Raw genomic sequence first — 24,573 nt, 5'->3', positions numbered from 1 at the left:
TTTTGTTACTCAAAATTTTCGTACATACGGGTTTTCGTCCATAACTAATTACTCTAAATTTTTTAACAATATATTTGACCGTGATATTTTATCAGGTTTATTCCCTGTTATTGCTAATCTGGTGTCACTTCGATGATGCGTTTGTATGACGAGATTTAGTACAGACTTGGAGTAACTTTCTGATGAAAAAAATGAAGCATGTTAAATTATTTTTAAAAAGGTGCAAACATATGTATTTTTTTTCATATTAAACAGCGTTGCTTTAAAAAAAGATCTTGATATAAGTCGTTGATACAATCACAGATGGAAGTAACGTACCCTGGATAGTATATAGGCCTAGTAGCCCAATTTTCCCAAATAAATATATAAAATCATGTTTAATGAGAGAAAAAAAGTGGCAAAGAGCCATGAAAAAAATCCCCACCCTCTGATATTGGAATCATAACAAGGTCAGTATCTAGAATTACTCCTAGACCTGTCTTCGCGGGCCGCAAAAATGTCAAAAATAGCTTTAATCTAAAGCATTCCTTGGTCCACTTATGGGCAACCTTTAAACAAAAATTACTTCAAAGAAATCTGTGCAGCCGTTTACTCAGTCGGCCGATAACAAAGCAATATTTCGAGCCCATTTGTCCATGAGAATAAATCTGGGACAGACTTTCAAACAATATTTTAGACTTTTCTCCCCTTAATCTTTAGCTCGCGGATGATTCATGTGCTCTTCCTCCTCTATGGTCTGGCCTTCCTTGGCAGTCTTTGGAGCCTTCATCCACGCTGCAACAGAATATGACAGTCTATTTTATTACAACTCATCTCATCTTAGCTTGTGATCCCGTCTTTGACATACATGTAGGCAGCCATCCAGCCTCCACAGGCGCCTATTTTATTCTAACTAGGGAAATACAAAGAATTGACCATGTTGAAGCCCCATAAACACTCAAAATCAATGAGATACATTATACGAGATCTGAATTGCTCGTTTTTATGTTTTGTGTGACAATATATTGCAGGTGAATTTATCGACAGATAATACAAACATTTACGAGCGAATGCAAGATTGGCTTAGGGCAGCGTCGGAAGCACAAATTAGAACTATGTTGTGCTTTTGATGCTGCCTGAAGCCAATCTGGTCGGATATCGTAGAGGAAAATTCACACGGAATATATTGTCACACACAAACATTAAAACAAGCATTTTGTATCTCGTTTAATCTTTGTAACCATACCACATCTAGCGTTGAAATTTTGACTATTGCAATAAGGAACACTGATTGTTAATGGGTTAATATTATTTGACAAAATAGTTTCCAAAATATTCGTTGCTTTTGAGTATAAATTGGACTTTAAAACACTCTGTATGTACTGTTTTATACTTTTTTGTTAAATTTATACACACAATCAAAAATTGAAAACAATTGTTTGTAATGTTTGATTTTACTTTTTTCTGTAATTTACATGTAACTGTCAGATTAACAATTCACAATTTTTTTGGGAAAGCTAAGACTTATTAAACAATAATGCAAACATTATCCCTTGAAAGGTTAAACCTTTAATACTCATTTTCAGAGACAAAATATGATATGCCTCCCTTCGCTGTGATGTCATAGCGAGATACCACACAGAAAACCAAACAAATATGGTTCAAGTGAATTTACTACCTGAACAACATACCACCACACACACACAGAGGTGTATCTATACAAAATCACCAAAACAATGACACTAACGGTTAAGAGAGTTTTTCCTACAATAAAAAGTCACAATAGGGACGATAAATTATTTAGTGTAAAACTTTATATACTTTTATTTCATAATTGTTAATTAAGCTTCTTTCCGGCTAATCAGGGGCGACACTTAATGCTTAAGCTTGTTTTTGTTTTTGTTTTGAAGAGACTTCGTCTTTGATAAGCCTGTGCAGACTGCACTTTACCAACATGCATTAGCCATTTCCCTCTTAGAGGCAAAGTGAAAATGGCTATATGCAAACAACTTAAAACCAGAACAGCCTGAGAGTAACTCGCAGTCTTTTCAGGTTGTATGCTGTTTGCTGCTCATCTGTATCTAAGGATGGAGATGCAGCCGTAAAAACTTGAATCTAGTAAGAAAGGTCTTTAATTAAATTTAACTTCATAAGGGACTACAAACACGTCAAAATACAAATCTAATTGATAAATGGTCAATAATTGACTTTCAATCTATTTAAACATTGATTACATTATTATTAATGGAGCTTTTGTTTGGATGATCATGGGCAACACTTAATGACACTTGTTTTTTTTGTTCAGAGGAGACTTCCTTTAAACAAACAAAATCCATTAACAGGAGATGTGTTTGTCAGAAACACAATGCCCCCTATTGCGCCGCTTTGAAGCCATCAATTTGACCTTCGACCTTGAAGGATGACCTTGACCTTTCACCACTCAAAACGTTCAGCTCTATGAGATACACAAGCATGCCAAATATCAAGTTGCTATGTTCAATATAAAAAAGTTATGACCAAACTTTAACGAAGGTTAATGTTTTAGATAAGAAAAAAACAATGATATTTGACCTTTGACCTTGAAGGATGACCTTTATTTAGCACCACTCAAAATGTGCAGCTCCATGAGATACACATGCATGCCAAATATGAAGTTGCTATCTTTAATATTGCAAAAGTTATAAAAGTTTAACCAAGGTTAAAGTTTTGTGACACACGCAATGACTGACACAATGACAGACAGACAGACAGACAGGCCAAAAAACAACAAACCCCCGATCTTTCGATCCGGGGGCATAACAAAGTAAGGTGTTGTCCCAGATAAGCCTGTGCAGACTGCACAGGCTTATCTTTGACAGCACTTTACGCACATGCATTAAGGAATTTTTTTTTTCAGAAATAGGCTCAATATTATATGTAACATACCATCTTTCTGTAGGTGCATGTAGGTATATATACATTCCCAGAAATAGGATCAATATTATATGTAACATACCATCTTTCTGTAGACGCACGTAGATGGATATACATTTCCAGACATAGGCTCAATATTATATGTAACATACCATCTTTCTGTAGACGCATGTAGATGGATATACATTCCCAGAAATAGGCTCAATATTATATGTAACATACCATCTTTCTGTAGATGCATGTAGATGGATATACATTCGTCTGGGTCGTAGTTGCAAGCGCGTAGCAGAGACAGGATGTCATGTCGGTCTCCCCACGTTGGTACAGCCTTCTGTGAACAACCATCAAAATATAGCTCAGAATACAGATTTTCATTGGAATTTTTAACCCTAAACCACTAAGATACGCACTTTGACATGTTTGTAGTCCTTTAGAAAAGTAAATTAAATTTAATACCTTTCTTAATAGAATCAAGTTATAAAGACTCCCTTTAAAATCCTAGGGTACTGATGAGCAGAAGACAGCATAAAACCTTAACATACTACAATATTCTGGATTCCATGCATCCGTACGGGAGAGCGATAATGTGATTGCACGGTTTTTACCATCGTAGCTGTCTAACGCAGGTTTTGACCTGCATATATTTAATTGGGTGAATTAAGAGAAATCTCCCAAAACATTTACTTCATATCGTTTTTTGAGATGATTGAGTATATTGGATGGATGTTCAGTGTTCAGTGCTTGAAAATCCCCACCGTTATATGCAGATATGTACCTTCTACACATATAACCAATTAAGCCCTTTCCCACTCAGACACAGAGTGCAAACAGCATGAAACCAGAACAGTCTGCGAGAAACTCGCAGTTTGTTCAGGTGCTGTTTGCTGCTCATCAGTATCTAAGGGTTGGAAATGAAGCCTTTAAAATTTGAATCTAGTAAGAAGGGTCTTTAATTCAATTTAACTTTTTGAGGGACTACGAATGTATCAAAATATGTATAAGTGGTAAAGGGTTAAGGTTCTGTTACAAATGCAAGTATATGTCACATTATCAGCGCTATGCTATGAATAACTTGGTCGTTCTTAATATAATTTATCGTGCATTGTTTGTTGTTGTTATAATCAAATTCACTGCCTCAGTTATCTATAGGTCTTTGGTTCAAGGTCACAGGATCGTCTTGGCGGTGGCGGTGGGAATGACAGAGAGGGTTTCTCGCAGGCTGTTCTGGTTTATACTGTTTGCACAATGTTATTTTCACTTTGCCTTTGAGTGGGAAAGGATTAAATAGACATTGATCCACGAGGATGTTAAAATAACATATTTACATTTTCATCTTAAGACCAGAATTTCTGTCATGTTTTGCAAAGGTGCAGTAATTAACTTTATTTGTTCCTGTTCAACTTTGGCGTACAGACCACTCATAACCCTGCAATGCTTTATTAGCTATGTCTAAGGACATTGGCCAGTCCTGTAAGCCGAAATGATCCGTAAAACATTTTCAAAATGGTGTCTTTGTGTCGTATGAACGAATCTGCACTTAATCTAAATTTAGGTTCAACTCGTACAAGCATGATCAGTTGTCAGTTGATATTCAAATGCATTATTTTTCTCTTTCCGGTATATTGTTTTAGTATGTTGATGCTGCATTAACAAATATAAGTGTATATGAAGTGAAAACACCAAAAATAAACAACGGATGCGATAGACACCTAAAAACTGTTAGATGCCCATAATATCACTTTAACACAAAATGTATTATATTACCAATGTTATTCTTTATAGGACAGGAACCTTGCGTCCGCCTCCCCAATGTTTGGAGGTTATCTACGCCCCTAAGATGAGTTAATTTGGGAGATTAATATTGATGCTTTTATGATTAAAAATACTTTGAAATTGATAATAATAGTGATTTTAATAAGATATATATTTAAGGTTCAACATCTTTAGCTTGACTTTGAGATAATTTACATGTTTATATAATCATTAAAATATTTTTTTTGTGTGGAAACCTTCCATTGGGAATTTTAAGTTCCCATTTGCGAAAAATATATACTTTTTTCCATTGGGAATGGGTCCTCTTACCGGACCCGAATTTGAATGAAAAAAATACTGCATGCTCAATTTTAGCTCGGCTGTTTTCAGGGAAAACCCTAGGTATTGTCATGGACAGCTCGTCGTCAGATGTCCGCTTCGTGCTAAAACCTTTACATCGGCTCTAAAATCAAAGTCCTTACACCTATAACTTTGAAACTTTATATGTACATGCACCTTGATGATTTCGACACACCACACTCATTTTGGTGTCACTAGGTCAAAGGTCAAGGTCAATAACCACAATTTTTTAAAAATAAATTTCATTTATTCAAAACTGCACCGCAGCCTAGCTTGGCACCCTTTATGTGGTGCTCTTGTTTATATATAATATTAAAAATGTTTTAATAACCAGAATAGTTGATGCATGTATACATTAAAAGATACAGCCATGCACAGACGTGTGTTTAATTTTTAATAAATATGCTTGGATTGCGTATATGCAAAACAATGAAGTCCATATATTGTTTACTGATTTTTAAAATGTTGAATGTCACACCTCACGTACCACTCCGTTTATGTACCAACACTTTATGTTCCACTGTCTGACACTGTATGTACCATATTTATAATATATAGAGATAACTCATTTAATATGAATGTGTGTTATTGATGAAATGTATTGTGTGTGATAGTATTTATGAATTTAGACTTATATATTGGCCATAGATTTTATTTTTTGTCAGATTGTCTAGGTGTCTCTGAGTGTCTTAGTGTAATTTATTAGCCCAAGTACATGTAGTACTTAATAAATGATCTATTAGTCTTACCTGAAATTGAAGTAAATTATAAAATTTAATTTGTTTCTTATCTTATCCTGACTTAGGATTATAAAGTCTAAAATGTGTGTATTATATTGTAAAATTGAAATGTGATACTTTGAAGAGAAGAGAGAATGACCTTAATGTTCAAACTGTAAAAAATCAAATTATTTCCATTTTTAGACTTAAATCATGTTTAGAGAATGACCTTGATTCATTAGGACTGCTATGAATGAATGGACATTAACACCTATATTTTATGTAGGTGGTACGTAAAGTTTCAAAGTACCGGTAGTACATAAAACGTCTGGTACATGTACATAAGGTGTTACACCCTAAAATGTTCATGGTATCAGTGTTTCAATAATGTAGTGTTTCTTATTATGTATTGCTTAGGTTGTTTTGTTTCAAATTTCAAATTTGCATTTATTGTTAAGCATTTTCAGTCATTTTGTGAATTCCATGTTTTTTGTAATAATGGTGAATTATGTTGCATATGGCGTCAAATATTAATTCATGGTCGCTGTGGTGTAGAAAATGTTGTCCGCTGGGCGTGGGTTCGATCCTTTGAAAGTGCTAATGTTTTCCCTTTAATATGAGATTATTTTGTCCTTTGAATGTGAGATTGATTTGGTGCAGCCTTTTGAGTTTGAATACAAAAAACATCTTTACTTCTTTCATGTTTTGATATATTCAAGGTTTTAGCCGAAATTTACAGTTTTCACTCTAAACCCTCAATATTTTACACCATATTTGTTACATTGAAAGAAATTTCATAGAAGCTTATAAGACATACAAGCTTATTTGGTCGGGATAAAAAAGTGTACCACCCAAGAAAGCTTCTGGTCTACGTTTTCCCTGCCTCTTTCAATAAGCTTGTCTGTATTCAACACACACACAATATTCTCTACAAAAACTGTAACTCCAATATATCGCGGTCCGTTATATCGCGAAATGGCTATGGCTGCCAAAAATCCGACGATCACTTAATGACATGTTTTAATTTGAGTATTTGCTGAGATAAAAACCGGTTCTTGCTAGTATTTGACCCTTTTTTCACCCACTTTAATTTTCTGCAGTTACAGTGTACATGTAATTACCATTGTCTTCTCCTTTTGACCTTTTCCAGCCTTTTGTCGACCCCAGACTTCAATGTAGAGGGACTCATTGTTCAGATATTCGATGAACTGCTCCGTGACCGATTTGATGGTGACCTGCTTTTCGTGGTTGAATTCGAAGTTGATTGTGCCAGAGATTTCATTGGTCTGCACGTAATCTTTGTCCAGGTAAAACTTGTAACGACAGAAGCTCTGGAGCGCAAAAACAAACAAAAAAAACATTTATCTATGATGTAATTTTTTCATGTCTCTTGATTATGCTGCGAGTGACATGATAACACTGTAGAATAAAATACACATTACTTTTAATAGTATTTAACATTCACTTACATTTTATAATGGACTTCACTAGTATCTAAAATACACTTCAATTTCATTATTGAGTACACTAGTATTTAACATTCACTTATATTTTATAATTGACTTCACTAATATCTAACATATCATTCAATTTCTTTATTGAGTACACTAGTATTAAACATACACTTTCATTACATAATTGAGTCAACAGGTATGAAACACCAACTTACATTTCATAATTTAGTCCACTAGTATTAAACATTCACTTCAAATCCATAATTGAGTTAATTCTGTTCTGTTACACATCAATTCCATAATTGAGTCAACAGATATTTGAAATTCACTTACATTTAAAAATTGAGTCCACTAGCATTAAACAAACACTTAAAACTCCATAATTGAGTACACTCGTATTACTCATTCACTTACATTTGATATCTGAGTCCACTAGTATTTAACATTCACTTAAATTTTATATCTGAGTCCACTTGTTATCAACATTCACTTACATTTGATATATGAGTCTACTAGTATTTAACATTCACTTACATTTGATGTCTGAGTCCACTAGTATTTAACATTCACTTAAATGGATAACTGAGTCCACTAGCATTTAACATTCACTCACTTTTCAGATCCCATTCTATCAGCTCTTTTCCCAGCCAATATATCTAAGGAGACGGTAATGTTTAAGTAAAATCTAGGTATCTTTCCCAAAATGCAGTTACAATAGTGCACAGTGAAATAACCGTTGGCAACTCTGCTCTTACAATAGTGAACAGTGAATTCTTACTTTGGCAACACTGCTATTATAATAGTGAACAGTGAATTGTTACCTTGGCAACACTGGTCTTACAATAGTGAACAGTGAATTGTTACCTTGGCAACACTGATCTTACAATATTAAACAGTGAATTGTAACCTTTGCGATATTTTGAGGCAATCCCTGTGCGGCTGTGATCTTCACAATGCAGAATAGGGGCTTCCCAAGCTGGAAATGAACAATTTCATGGACACTTTAAAGATAACCTCGGTTATAGAACCTGCACAATATTTTTGATGCATATTTGTGCTGTTACTTATACATGTACTTAGGGTATATTTTCATATAAAAAATAATATTCAGAAAAATAACGAAAAATAACACTTTAAAAGATAATCTTGGTAGTACAAACCGTGCATTATTTTGATTAACGTTTTTTGCTGTTACGTATACAAATATTTATGGGAATATTTTCAATCAAAATAATATTAAGAAGAAGAATGAAAATTTCTCTTTCACTGGTGATTAGGTCATTACAAAAATGTTCTACATTAATAATGATGTAGAAAAAGATGGTTAATTTCAAGTTTGACTCAAAATTAATGTCACTCTTGAATACTCCAAGTAAAACATATTCTTTATTCTAAGACTTAAGTCTAAGAATGGGTTGGTGAATATGTCGCTTAGAATTCTCACCAATTCTTTCGGATCTTCCACAAATTTATCCTCACCGACAGGTTTGAAGTCTTTTGTGCACGGGACGATGGCGATGTCAACGTGACCTTGATCCTGACCTTTGGTTTAAACAATATTTATTTAGTTATTCCTAACACATGAAAGCAATACCATAAAAACATACACACTTCTTTTGACAAAATCATGCAAAACGGGTAGACATTTTTATTTGCTAAACAATAATTCTTCAAAACAGAATTGAGAAAGAAAGCTCAAGTCTTATGCTATGTCTCTCTTCTAAAAGGTCTAGATATTTTACGCTAAATGACCTTACAATAGTGAACTTGATCTTTACCTTTGAAGTCTGAGATCACGAGTTTCTCCTGTATAACGATGTTGTACGCCACGGACTGGAGCAGGACATGGCACGTACCGATGAGCTTCTCACAGTCTGCAGGCTCCCAGGGAGAATCTTTTTCCTGCAATTGAAGTTATTAATCATCTTATCATTACAGTAGTTTTTTTTTGTATTATTATTTATTATTATTAGTTATTAGTCTTTTTCCTGAATTTGCAGTATCCACACATCTCAACCATATGAATCCCGATTTGGGATAATCCACCGAACCCAACAAATTTTCTTTCTAATTTATGCTTTATTTCACAGTTTATATACATTGTTAAAGAGTTTAACTAAAGAATTTCGTTGGGAAAATGACTACGCCACGGCCAGATTATTAGTCCGCGGCGGCCGAATCGTGTGTTCACGCGGCGTATCGCCGTGGCACTCGGCATCGATCCGCTCAACGACGCCGAGTCTGTATTAACCTCGCGTACTTTTGCGGAGTAAATCCGCCGCATACGTACGCGGCGGATCGAGTGAAAAGATATCCACCTACATGTACATACATATGTACTCAATAAAGAAATTGAATGATATTTCGTCAAAAAAATGACGTCATTTAAACTCGATAATTTTCACTGATAATTTTCATTGTTTGAAACAGTGAAATTATCAGTTTTGAAACACTCCCGAGTCTGTTTCATGTGTAGAACCAGTACTTGGTGTCCTTGAGGGAGGATCTCTTTCTGTATCTGGCGTTTCCACAAATCTTAACCATATAGGCATTGTTATGGGAAAACTTGGCTACATGCATGTGCGTAAAGTTTCATCTAAAATTAGCCTGTGCAGTCAGTTGGCTCCAAAAAACTGATCATTTTTCCTGTATTTAGTTTAAACCTATTTGCTAAGCTTGATTCCATCAAAAGCCTAGCGCTTATTGAAATTCTCTGGAGATAGGACCAGTACTTGATTTCCTCGAGGGAGATATTTTTCCTGTATTTAGTTTAAACCTATTTATTAAGCTTGACTCCATCAAAAGCCTAACACTTATTGAAAAAAATCTTTCAAGATAGTTTACTGGGTAGAACCAGTACTTGATTTCCTGGAGGGAGATCTTTTTCCTGTATTTGATGTTTCCGCACCTTTAAACCATATCAGCCTAGTTCTGGGAAAAATAGGCTATGCATGTGCGTAAAGAGTTGTCCCTGATTAGCCTGAGCAGTCCGTACAGGCTAGTAAGTGATCACACTTTACACCTAAACTGGATTGGTTAGATATGTGGGTCTGACAAGGGATTTAAACGTGTATTGCGTATCTGCAATTCGTGGTAATGACATATTTTAAGTTTCAATGACATAAGAAATTAGTGACTAATGATTGCCAAATAAATATTTGCTACAAATACAACTACAGTGATTGTTTTTGCCCAAATAGACCAGTTTCACAATACTAGCGCTGTTGCTATTTTTAGATATCACGTGACGCGTCGAATTTCAGAACGAGGCTGAACGTGTATGGATCTTTGGCGGAGCATATCGATGATTATAAACAGTTGATTTTGATTAATTATATTCGGGATTCTCATAAGCACTGACACTGGTTACAATTATGGCAAACATATGCATACATGGATGTGTTATTTAGTCAATAAATTGATGAGGTGTTATAAAATAAACATTCTCACACCTACGTCATCTTTGCAAGCCATAGTATATAGCAACACTAGTGTATACGTGTATATACATTTTATTTAATCTTGATTCAAATTCAAGATACCCATTATCCTCAGAGCAAATGTGATATGAAGAATAAACATTGATAATTGCACAAAACAAATACATACAAAAGTTGTATAATACAAAACGTTATTTTATAACTTAAATTCTCAAAGGTATGTTTGTTGGTCTGTAATATTTTTCACAAACGATCGAACGTGAAAAATGTGTGTTGACTCAATCATCAGAAAAAGCAATATGAAATACAAAGCACGTGAACTTTTTACATGTTATGTCATTTTCCGTTTAACTTTAATTAATGTTCTTTTACAGTGAAAGACAATATTGAAGAATACTTTTATACAGGTGTAAAAACGAACGTGGAGCAAACTGAACTGTCTACGCATGCACCTTGATTTCTCTTTAAACGTGATTATGAGTGATAAATATATGTCACTTCATGTCAAAAATCTCTCTTGTTTGTGTGTGTCTTTAATTTTCGGAAACACTCTTTAACCCCGGTCAATTAAAATGCTTCTTTTAATTGTGTTCTTCTATACACTAACGAACACTCTTTATAAAACTATGTAATGACGGCGTTTTATTTTAGCGGTACCGGGTAACCCGCTAAATAGGTTTCGTGCTTATAATAGCATAAAAGTTAATAAACATTTCAAATGTATTAATAAGTATTAAGCATTTGATTATGTATCCGAAAATTCTTTCACAATGAAAATCGTTCCTACCTTAATTTTGACAAGGCAGACATTCGTTTATACGTTGTTTTAACTACCCGGACATTCATTCCCACGCTATTTAGACATCCCAGACAATCGCTCCAACATTATTTTGACAGACCGGATATATATACTCCTACATAGTTTTAACGTCCAGATTTCTGCAAGGTTTGGCAAATTAGAGATCTCAGTGTAAGTCGATATATTAGAATATTTTAAACGTTTTCATTCTCATGATCATGAAAAAATATTATCGAAATATAAAGTATAACACAAAGTATGAGAATTTTTTAAAACTATTTTAATAACGACATATTAATTTACCAGATAAAATGCCCAGAGTGTCATATTATTATGATAAAATGTGATAATAATGACCGGGATAGCAATTTTTCAGCAACGAATCTCAACGCTGTCCAAATAACGAAGGAATGACTGTCCGGGCTGTCAAAATTATGTAGAAACCATTATCCGCATTATCAAAATAACGAAGGCACGAATGTTAAGGTTGTCAAAAAACCACGGACTCTAGATGTCACTATACGTTCCGTGCAAAAACATAGGGACGAATGTCCGCCTGTGTGAAAACTAGGCTAGGACGAATGTCCAGCATTCTCTGTATAATTATGATTAAACTGGCTAATATCTATACAGTATTTAGTTTGAGTATTTGGCGTTACATTAGTCTTAGAAATGACTACGTACTACTTCTATCACGAGAAGACATTGGCCGGGGTACCATACATGGTGTTCAATGACCAGGCATCTACCACGGGTGGTTTATGACACCATGCTGTTATTTAGTATTTGTCGGCACAGTATCTAATCATAACGAGATAATGGGTTTATGCGGAACACAGGGGCTATTAAACAACAGATGTATCAATAAACAAGATAGATCTTTATTCAAACAGCGCGATATAAAAGCTCTACCAAAGCGTGTCAAATGTGTGCTCGGTCAGCTGCTGGAGCGTGCGCGTCGCGACCGAGGCGAGAGTCACCCGCAGAAGATTTCCTTATAGAGGGGAACTTCTGCGGGTGGCTCTGCTAATCCAGCAGAGTCCGTCACCCTCGAGCCGGACGTCTTCCACACTGCTGGGATTGCTGTCTTCTCCAAGATGCAGCGGACTTGTCACCCGCTGTTTATCGTCGAGAGTTCGCCGGCCCGGACCTGCCAGAGGTCCCGTCTGAAGAGGGCCGGGGACGGCGGGACAGCGAGACCACCAGTGTGGGGGACATACGGGACGGACCTGGGCCTGACATACACCCAAGAACATCGAGGGGGTGGCTTTAAAGAGGGACCCCGGGACAGCGGTACTCAGTACGCTCAACGCACTGGGGAAACTGTCTCGGGGATGAAGACGACAGCCGGTGACAGCGAGAGGGGCCATAAAGGCAGAGCTGCTTGCTTGCACTCCTTTGGTGGAGCTGCGCACAGACAAGAATTTGTCTTTGAATTGTCAACTACCAGTGCACATTAAGGTCTCATTGGCCATCGTGCACTGGTATATTTGGATCTAAATTATATCTTTGGCGAATACCCGGGAAGCCGGGGTAAATTTGACCTACTTTGGCTCAAAATTAATCTTTTTCCCCTGAAAGGTCACAGGGGCAGGTCGGACCATAAAGACCTCGTGAAGGGGCCGGTAGGACCTGAAAATAAACTCTGATTTAAAAAAAAAAAAAAAAAAAAGTCAAATGTGTGAAAAAATTGAAGAAAAACAAGTACTTTAATCAATACAATTTATTATATGTATTGACACTTATAATGTCAAGTACATTTTTATAACTTATTCTGACTTTTCTAAGTCGTTACATCTCCGAATGTTCAAAAGAGTGAAATGTTAAAATCAGATGCGGCGTTGCGCGGGACTATTGGAAATTTATACACGTTCAGCCTCGTTCTGGAGTTCTGCGAGTCACGTGACTTTGCGCTCTTATCAATTTTGGCCTATTGTGAAAAGGGTCTATCGGGAAAAGTACCGGTACCAGCACTAATTGAAAAAAAAAATTCACGAAAAAACCTGAAATTGGGAATAGTCACGCATCCCTTTTTTTCGATTCTTTTAAATAAAAAAATAAAATTCTTATTCAATTTCACTACAGAACAAGGCAATAAAATTAAGCCTTGTTATTTTCCAGTCAAATGAGATCTCTTGCCTAAAACTACACACGTATTACTAGAAAATAAAAGCTTGCAATGTCTATGTGTTACCTGCATTTCAAAAATTACAGCATGTGAATTTAAACTACATTACTTTGGAAATTCTAAAAATGATGATAGGATAATCTCTTTTTTCATCTAATAGTGCAATCATAAAAAACACCAGATCATCGAAATATGGAACTCATAAGAATAAGTAGATAGTGAATTCAATTATCTTTTCACATAAAAAATAAGCCAATGCATGGGCGTAAAGTGTCGTTAGCACAGACTAATCAGGGGCGACACTTTCAGCTTTTATGGAAGTTTGCATTTAAAGGAGTCTGTTCTTAACGAAAATCCAGTCTAGACTGAAATGTTGTCTCTAATTAGCCTGTCGGGAATGCACAGGCTAATCTGGGACGACACTTATCGCACATGCTTTAAGTCATGTTTTCCCAAAGCAATGCTCAAATGTTCATCCCCATGGGTTCGCTCCCCACCGTGGGAGCGTTCTTTAGATCTCCCCCAAAGACACAAAGTACTGGTTCTAGGCCCAGGAAACGGACTCGAGAGCATTTATATAAGCCTTAGGCTCTCGATGCAATCGAGCTAAAATAAATAGGTTTAAACTAAATGTTCATGCTCGACGTCCCATGTAACACGTTGCCTACCTGACTGTCTTTCTTGTGAATGGTATTGGTAACAAGTAGACCCTCGTTGTACCAGCGCTTAGGAAACGGCTTCCATTCCTGCAAAATGTTACCACGATAACGCACTTTATGATTGTATTTGCAAAATAGGATTTGTAAACATCGTGACACAATATAAACACATCCTTATAAAATCAGTCGTAAGCCATATGCCGCCAGCGCAGCTACAGGCTAATTGATAAGTCTGTTCAGGAGCTACACTGTCTGCTTCAAAGTCACATCAAGATGGGTTGTAAATTGTATCATAAGCGAACACTTAGCTCCTCACCAGTCTGCGGCTTCGCTGACCGTGTATAGCATAAGACTCATTTTAGCATGATGCGACGAGTATGATTGTATACAATATTAAGATTTATACATACTTTAATGATGCCTATGTCTACTTTGGGTTGCAAACGTTACTTTTATTAAGTGTATTTGGTGTGTTAATTTTTATACAAAGTAAGTTATGTTGAAATGTGTGCTTTTTAGTATGAGATTTTTTATCAACAATTGTTTTAAAGATATTATTATCATCATAGATTATTCATAAGCAAGACTTTTCAGAAAAGAATCTACCGAATATGGTACAAAAGATTTACATAATGGCCTATTATGCTTCCGCGTTATATCAAGAACTAGCCATCCGAATAGGTTAATAAAATCACAGACAAACACAAACAATTATGTAAGATCAATTTTGATTTGGAAAGTTCAAACACAGGAGAGGCAAACTGAAAGAAACTTGGCTGGCAAGAAATAGGGCCATGATAGAATAAACCAATTACAGAATTTCCTACAAATATTTTCTTAACAGGTCCAATGAAAATGAATTGTCTGTCCAATGAAAATGAATTGTCGTAAATTACACACAAGTTGACAAGCGACTTTCAACTTGTATTATGACATCAAGGGGAGATTTTTTGCATTTTTGCTTAATCTTTTAAGTAATATGAATAACATTTTGATAGTTTAGACTTCTTTAATTCCATACTTAGCTGCTATATACATGGCCACTACCAATAATAAGTCTAAACCATCTGAATTAGTGTATGACATGTCTATTAAATTATGAAATAGTACATTACAAATATGTGTTATCAAGTAATATTATTTTTTATTTTGATTTATTCAGTACAAAATGTTGTTGACATAAAAATGATTTTTCATTAAAAAAACTCTTGCAAAAAAATGATACTTTTTATGTTTAGCCATTCATGTATATACTTTGGTAGCTATCTATTTTATGTGCACAATTACATAAACGTTTCACACAAATCTTTACCTGAATTTCTAAAAGACAAAACATTAAATTTTCATTGATTTAAGTCCACAAATTTAGTTATAGTTATTAGATCTATAACTAGAATTCCCAGTTTGTACTTACCACAAAACAGCCAAATAATAAGGCATCTTTCTTGCCTTACCTTAATTTAAGATTGTACACGCCTGGTTTCAATTTAAAGATGAATATATTTATTCTTTACAAAATTGCAATAAAAAGATAAATGTGGAAATGCATGGAACCTTAGAAAACAGCGTGAGGTTTCCATAAAGGAAAATACTTCAATAAAAGCACCAAACACATTTATCTTTCGCTGTAGTTTAAAATAAAATTCACCAAAATGTTGCATAAACACATAGGAAAAGAAAAAAACAACACAAAAGGCATTGATGCAGTCGCAAAGAGGGCTCTCAAACCAGAAGAGTAAAGGAACTATTTAGAAATATACAATTCACTTTGGACCACGATGGGATACGATATTTATTGGAATATAACCTTAAAATCATCCCCTACCTTAGAGTCCCAGTCATTGAGGTATTCTTAATGCTTTAGTGTAATTGAACCTTAAAATCATGCCCTACCTTAGAGCCCAAGTCATCGAAGTAAAAGCGCATGCCACTCTGGTAGATACACTGGAACTCTTTTCCACTCCGATGGTAAAAAGTCTCAAGCACAAATTCGTTATCTTTCTACAATTGCAAGAAACATGCAATTAGATACCAGCCAATTTGCAGACGTGTTAGCACCTTAAAATATACCATATTCTTATAGAGAAAAAAATTGTCAGACTTAATTTTTGTAAATGGTTTACTTAATTAACTAAGCAATTTTTTCACACAAAGATTTAAAGCAAGAAGAGATCATACAATGGTATACATACAGATGTGTTTATATGTATAAGTATTATGTATACTGCATACATGAATTGTTAGTTATTCATCATGAACAATACATTTAACATAATTATTAGAAATACAACATCCGCAATAAAAATGTTTAACGTTAATTGGAATATTTATTTAAAACATAACCATGCTCATACAAGTAACACTTTAAGTTAAAACAAGGGACAAAATTTTCCCAAAACCAGGTATATAATTTGAAAAAAGTCTGATAAAGGGAGTCAATTCAAAATGTGCATTGTTACCCCCCTTGTGTAAGATTCAATCTATTTTTACTCGTGGCGACCTTGATTTCAATTTATAAAAAAGTATATAAATGGAGACCAACTCAAAATGTGCATTGTTATTGATTGTTCAGTTACCCCACTTCTTTGAAAATCAATCTATTTTTAGTCGTGGCGACCTTGACCTTGGATATATTGACGTAATTCTTTTGCGCGACACACCGCCCAATGATGGTGAACAAACGTGCGAAATGATTTTAAAATCTCACAATGAATGACATAGTTATGGCCCGGACAAGCTCATTTAGGGCCATTTTTGATCTTTGAACTTAAAGTGTGACCTTGACCTTGGAGATATCTACGTCATTATTTCGCGTTACACACCGTCTAATGATAGTGCACACATGTGCCAAATGCTTTTTATATATCACAATGAACGACAAAGTTATGGCCAGGACAATCTTGTTCGGCCCGCCAGCCAACCAGCCCGCCCGCCCGCCGACATTCGCAAACTTTATAACCAGTTTTTGCCTTTGGAAAACCTGGTTAAAAAACAACAAGGGTCGTATTCACCAAACAATACTTAGACTTACCGGAGTAAGTCAAAGAATAAAGAAAATTCTTTAAAATAGAATACTCAAGAATTGCTTTAATTTTGAGTAAAACTTGGCGTTAACCATCTCTATCTAGATCATTCTTCTTGATGAATGTTTTGTTAATGACATTATCACCAGTAGAAGCCGGTATATACATATATTCAAATGTTGGATGCATTTTTATAGGCTCTAGTTCTATTCTTTATTCTCAAGTCTAAAAATGGGTTGGGGAACACGGGCCCAGACAAAGTCACCCAATATCCACTTCCTACCCATACCTCGAAGGTTAATATCAAATTACCAGAAAGCATTCAACCATTTCCTAGCAGTGTAGTCCCTTAGAAAATAAAAATTAATTTAAGACCTTTCTAACTAAATTAAAATGTTATAGGCTTCATTTCTAACTCTTATGCAATGATGAGCAGCAAAAAGCATAACACCTGAATAGACTTTGAGTTACTCGCAGGCTGTTCTTGTTTAATGCTGTTTGCATATAGACATTTTTACTTTGCCTCTGAGTGGGAAAGGGCAAATGATTGTAAGAAAAGTAAGGTCATGTCACATATTAAGGCTTATCTTTGGCAAAAAGTGTTTCTGTAGTAATACATCAATTACAAATATTCCAGTCTTAGAAATTTTTAAAGGAGCCTGGTCACAAATTGGAGTGACTGACCACATGAAGTGTCAATCACATTTATCTTAACACCGTCGGCAATAATGGCATCACCGTTTGACATCTCAATTATGCCTCGTATCTCACAGATTGCTTCACCACTAACTTTTACATTATTATCTGTTTTTCGTGTTGTCGCAATCATTGTGTTATTTTCTGAAGTGTTTATAGACCCAAGCATTGTCATTGTAGCTAAACACTTTTTAATATTTGTGTCAAGGGTAAATGATAAAGTGGAATCAGTTTTTGACGCCATCTCGCGTACAATTGAGTCCGAGGTTAACAGCTCTTTTTTGATTTTCATAAATGCCACAGTAGATAATTCTGAATTATGTGGTTCAATTTTATCTGACGCTTCTTGAAGGGATTGTATCCTTTTCAGAGCAGCTTTACCCGAGTCCACATCAGCTTGCAGTGATTTTTGCAAACGGGTAACTAAGGCTCTTCCTTCATTTATGGTACGCCGCTCCACTAAATCTAGTGCGGCATTAATTTTCTGACGCTCGAGCGTAATCTTTTCTAAAATTTTGTCGTACGCAAACTGAAGTGACTTGACATTGCACTCTGTTTGTTCTACCATTTTTCTTAGACGCTGTGTCAAGTTATTGATGTCTATTGTAAGCTTTTGTAGATCTTCGTGTTCCTTTTTGTGATTTCCACAGGAGATTTGAGTCACATTGTTACATTGCCTGAAAGCATGCAAACATATTGGTTTAAGAAAACAGATTTCTTTCACTAATACTCATTTTGCGATCAAGCTTTGTAACTTTTGTTATTATACCGTTTGTTCATATATTGTTACACAAAAAACTGCTGTAAATAACAAAACTTAAAAAGAAGTAAAAAAATAAACATTTGAACAAACGACATTGAGTATTGTTATTTAAAAAGTTAGTTTGAATTAAAAGTTATTGACATGATTGAATAAGTGATTTCAGGATATTTAGACATGGTTATTTTTATTGTTTGATATCAATAACTTTAGTTTACGTTTTCAACAAAAGCAGCATTACATTTGTTTATGCTTGAACCAAACAACAGCGAAATAACTAATTAAACCGCTTAACTGATGATTCGTAATTTAATAAGTTTCAACTAAATGAAATTTCGCAGCAACTATGGTGTCGATCTGTTAACCGGTATCTTTAAATAGACACGTTTTAATACGCGATTTCGAAAACGTGTCATTTAATTGAACTCTCTAAAGATCATAATTGAAATCCACTTACCTATGATCGAGCAGTACACACGTCGTGCAGCATAGTTGACTGTGGTCCGCACAGAACATTTTAATGTTTTCCCCTTTGTGTATCTCACATTGTGTCAATAGCTCAGCTACGCCCTTGGCGACCGGCCATTTTCCTTGGTCACTCTTCCCAAGTGTTGTGTGCTTCTTGTACATCTGGCCATGAAGAGACATACACTGGTCACAGAACCACTTAGAACACACCTCACAATATGTCTGCGCCTCTTTTAATGTATCATTGTCCTCGCACACTGAACAACAGTAATCAATCAATATATCTGAACCTTTCTGTAACACAGGTGTGTCATCGTTATTCGCCATTTTATCTATAGGTTTTCAATCACAAACGAAGGTAACTAGGTTACCCCAGTGTTATAGAAAGATATTCAATCACAAATGATGGTCTCTCCGTAGCCCCGATCGCTTTTAAAAGTCTTCTAGCTTATTTAGATCCCTTTATTTCATGTAAATCTAATTTAAAGCCATTTTGACTTCAGAGGTTAAAACGATACTAGACGATTTATGTTCTAATTTTTGCTACTATCGATTACGCGTTGGTGTATAAATAGATACATGAAAAACGATTTTCCGTAAAGCCATTTCATTACAAGCACGATTTTGCGATAAGTCTTCATGAAGAGTTATTGAAGATTGCGATATAGAGATTACTAGGTTAACGTTAAATAGAGAGAAGTTTATGTTGCGAGACTTAAAACACCGGGAGCGCGAGCCTTGACGAGCGCTTTCGGTGTTTGAGCCGAGCATCATAAACTTCTTTCTATTCAATGCTTATTCTAGTATTCTATTTATTCCATTGATTTTTTAACGTGACATTTAACATAAATAGATCTAATAACCTTAACAATTAAGGTTCGCGCTTCCGGTGTTCTTAGCCTCGCAACATAAACTTCTCTCTATTCAACGCTAACCTAGTATTATCTATTTATTTCGCCTGTAACTAACGTGCGATCATATCATTGTACTGTTATTTCGCTTTTGCTTACACACCAGTGGCGTAGCCAGGGTACACAAAAGCCGAGGAAGTTAAGAGAGGGGGGGGGGATGGGGGCAAACACGCCCCCAGAATGTTTTCTGCGACAGATATGTCTGCTTTTCAATTATTTAAGACACAGAAAATCAAAAAAAAAAATATAAAAATGTATAGATGACACAATATCCTTAAACGAAAATTGCAACCCAAATACAACGTGGGAGCTTATACAAAGTAATATTCGCAATGAAACAATAAGCTATTGTTCATCAAAAAATAAAACAATTAAAAGGAACGGAGAAATATTAATTGCAGAAATCAAACATTTAGAAGAGGATTTAATGAAAAATAACTCTTCTGACTTGACATATAACATAATACAAAAAAATCAAAACGAAAAACGAAGAATTAGAACAACTTTATGAAAAAAGTTAAAGGATATATTTTAAGATCGAAAGCTATAAAAATAGAAGGAAATGAACGAAATCTTAATATTTTGCAAACTTAGAAAAAAGGAAGGCTGAGAAAAAAACGATTCATAAATTCATTGTTAATGAAACATAAATAAAAGAAAACGATGAAATACTAGAAGCAGGAGCAGCATATTATTAATCATTTTTTTACAAAAACAAATAAACGAGACAACAATTCTGATTTCTTTCAGGTGCCAATAACTAAACTCAGTGAAGAACATAAATCTCAATGTGAAGGAAAATTAAATGAGTATGAGTGTGGATGTGCTTTATTAGAAATGGCTAACAATAAAAGTCCAGGCTCTGACGGACTGACCGTTGAATTCTATAAAAAAAAATTGGTCTACCTTGAAAGAACACTATATTAAATCAATACATTACTCTTTTGAAAATGGTGAACTTACTGCCTTACAAAAACAAGGTATTATAACTCTTATTCCTAAATCAGATAAAAACCTTGATCACATTTCAAATTGGCGACCAATAAGTTTGTTAAATATAGATTACAAAATCGCAACTCAAGCAATTACAAACCGTATAAAAAAAACTGCCACGTATAATAAGTTTTGATCAAACCGGTTTCATGAAAAACAGATATATTGATGAAAACGTGAGGTTAATTTTTGATGTCATTGAATATCTAGAGAACCATAATAAGCCTGGACTTCTATTTTTTGCAGACTTTGAGAAAGCATTCGATAGTTTGAACCATCTCTTTATAATAAAATGTCTTAATCACCTAAATTTCGGGCCACACATAACTCAGTGGATTAAGGTATTTTACAATGATATAAATATTGTCATTATTAACAATGGTCATCTTTAAAATAGAAAAAGGTGTTCGTCAAGGTTGTCCTCTGTCTTCGTCGCTCTTTATTATATGTTTAGAATTACTGTCAAGTTACATAAATGAAAACAATAATATTAAAGGGATAGAGATAAATCGGACCGAAATATAACAAACCTTCTTTGCAGATGATTCAACTTTTTAAATGATAGTTCGCCCAATTCATTTGAAACATTAGTTCAAACTCTTAAAAAATTCAGAAAAATATCAGGACTTAACCTCAACGCATCAAAATCTACAATCATGCGAATCGGATAACTAAAAAACTCAAACATCAAATACAGCACATAAAACAATTTATTATTTTTCATCTGGTGGGGCAAAATCTTTAGATATAAATTTTTATAATCAACATAAATTAAACATAGACAACAATTTAATGCCAAAATTTAAGACTTTGAATGTTGTTAAAAACAATGGCAACATAGGAAACTCACTCTTATGGGGAAGGTCACAGTACTAAAAACATTTGCGGTACCAAAATTAATTTACTCTTTTTCTGTTCTCCCTAACCCATCTAAAAAAGTAATAGAAGGATTAAAAACAGCAATATTTGAATTCATATGGGACAATAAACCAGACACAATTAAAAGAAAACGTCTAACACAAAATTATGAAAATGGGGGCATTCAACTTTCGGATATTGATTGTTTTCTAAATGCCATTAAAGCGAGCTGGGTAAAACGATATCTGGATAAAAATAATAAAGGTCAATTGAAAACTCTTTTGGAAAAAAAATCGGTAACTGTCTTATATTTGTCTTTATAATCTAGATGATTCTATAATACAAAATGTAAGTAAAAATAATTTGTTCTTAAAAGATGTACTTACATCCTGGCAAACTATTAAGAACCAATAAAATGTTTCAAAAAGTACTCCCATATATGTAAACATGTAATATGGAATAATAAATGCATACAGGTAAATAACAATTCTTTCTTTTTGACAACCTGATATAACAATGGTATAAAAACTATCGGTCAATTGTACAACTATCGAAAAGATACTTATAATACATTTGAGTAGTTAAAATATTTATACAACATTGACTCTCATGAATTTTTAAACTTCTACTCACTAATTTCTGCTATACCAAATGAATATAAGTCAATATTGTCTACGCAAGGAATCAATGCATTAACTATATCTGAGAAAACTTTTGTTGATATAATAGAAAACTCTTAAAAAATAAACAAACAAAACTCTCTACCATATACAGTTACAATCACAAAGTAAAATCGATGACAGTATAGACAGAACAAAAATGGAATTCATTCATTAATTTAAAAGAAAAGCTCAACTGGAGAACAATATATACACTTCCATTTAAGTCAACAATAGATACTAACTTACGTAACTTTATTACGAAATATAAACTAACGAATAGCAGTCTGTGTGATGTTTGTCAAGAAAGCGTTTTAACAATCGATCATTTGTTTTGGGAATGTTCATATAGCCAAATTCTTTGGACAGAACTGCAAACATTCCCCCAACGAGTGAAAATTGACATTGAAATAAATAAAACATCTGCTTTTCTTGCAAATACGGAAATTAAAATACTCAGTGAAGTTCTCAATTTTATTATCATTTTGATGAAAGTATTCATATTCAATATGAAAATAAAGAAATGTCTTCCAAAATTTAACATATTCTTAAATTATTTGAAGTAAAGGATACAGACAGAAGAAGAAATTGCCCTTTTTAAAAATAAAATTGAAACACACAAACAAAAATGGATCCACATCAATCAATATGTTTTAAGTGAGACTTAATATTCATATACAGTTTTCATATAACAATGCCCATGCAATTACTAAAATATCGTTGCCGTATGTGTTCGCCTTTTCGTTTGTTCTTTATCTACTGTCTTTTTAATTGAAAGTACAGAAACGCACGATGAAAGAAATTACTATTGTTATTAACCATAATACAAACTGTTAAACATGTAATATAATATATGTTGCGTGTTAGAGAGTGTGCGTGATGTGTGTGTGCGTGTAATTGTGTGTGTTTATGAACATATGTGAGAAAGGAATTGTACTTATCATAAGAGAAACGTAAAATTCCACTTCTATGTCCTTATGTTTTATATTGTGTTATTTACTTTCATATGTTTTTCTTTTCTTGTTAGTATATGCGTGCATGTTTATGTATGTGTTTTGAGTATGTGTGTGCATGCTTGTGGTTAAGAGAGTTGGTACTTAATGAAAACGTAAAACAACTCATTTTTGTACATTTCTACTTTGTGTAATCGATGACTTCATAAGAGTGCATTAATAAATGAGAAAAAAGAAATGTCTGCTTTCACGGTGTACGCGAATGGCGTGGGACGGTCGCGGTTCTGATTTCGGGAACATTTGCAGAACACTCAGACAATAACTAGTTGTGATGGATAATCATACTTTGTATTGTTATCTCCCAGTTTACAATAAAGCGAACAGTGAAACCCTATAAACAGGATATCTATTGTGTTCTGATCCACTTAATTTATATCAGAACACCTATTATAAACAATTGATGATCAAAACTGGGATAACTGCATAAAAACGGTCAATACAAAACGTTTGCCGTTTAAACCGGTTTGATGACTAGCCGAATCTCACACTTACCTCAGAATTAATAACAAACCAAACGCGTCTTAAACGATCACATCAAAATGTACCTATACAGGTATACAAATAAAACATAATGTCAGAACTTGACGCGTTATTCGAATACTTCATCAATAATAGTATTCTGGTGTCCGGAAATCTGTTGAAACCATGTCCGCGAGGTCTTACGTGAATTAGTTGAGGACCATGTCCGCGAGGTCTTGCGTGAATAAGTTGAGGACCATGTCCGCGAGGTCTTGCGTGAATTAGTTTAGGACAGGGTCACTATTGTATATAAAACATGACACTATTTTACAAAATAAAAAGAGGCATCTGTATTAACTATTTACACTGGTATTTTAAAATAGCATTCAGCATAAAGCCTTAAGTTCTCTCCGTTTATGATATAAATGAAAATACATTAACTCTTCCGCCAATTGCTCAGACAGACCTGTTAGTTTCAACACTTCTACACATCCCATTCAAAACGAAAAAAAGTTTAAGCAGAAATACCA

At 34.4% G+C, this 24,573-nt stretch overlaps 2 protein-coding genes across 4 annotated transcripts in view; both read right to left on the bottom strand.

Moving 5' to 3' along the window:
• The window catches only part of LOC127881770 (uncharacterized), a 136,378-nt gene that overhangs the window by 99,524 nt on the left and 12,281 nt on the right, over positions 1 to 24,573 (bottom strand). The gene's annotated exons all lie outside the window — the stretch shown is intronic.
• LOC127831140 (uncharacterized) lies at positions 689 to 19,675 on the bottom strand. The gene is made up of 9 exons (XM_052356131.1): positions 19,140 to 19,675; positions 17,930 to 18,599; positions 16,097 to 16,204; positions 14,213 to 14,290; positions 8,956 to 9,079; positions 8,622 to 8,719; positions 6,845 to 7,054; positions 3,115 to 3,223; positions 689 to 774 (listed from the first exon to the last, which is right to left on the bottom strand). Exons 1-9 carry the CDS (start codon positions 19,475 to 19,477, stop codon positions 689 to 691), a joined length of 1,821 nt encoding a protein of 606 aa, XP_052212091.1. The 5' UTR covers positions 19,478 to 19,675.

Source organism: Dreissena polymorpha, chromosome 5 (assembly GCF_020536995.1).
Source record: "Dreissena polymorpha isolate Duluth1 chromosome 5, UMN_Dpol_1.0, whole genome shotgun sequence".
Lineage (NCBI taxonomy): Eukaryota > Metazoa > Mollusca > Bivalvia > Myida > Dreissenidae > Dreissena > Dreissena polymorpha.
The sequence above is the reverse complement of the archived record's forward strand: the minus strand, read 5'-3'. Positions and strand labels throughout refer to the sequence as shown.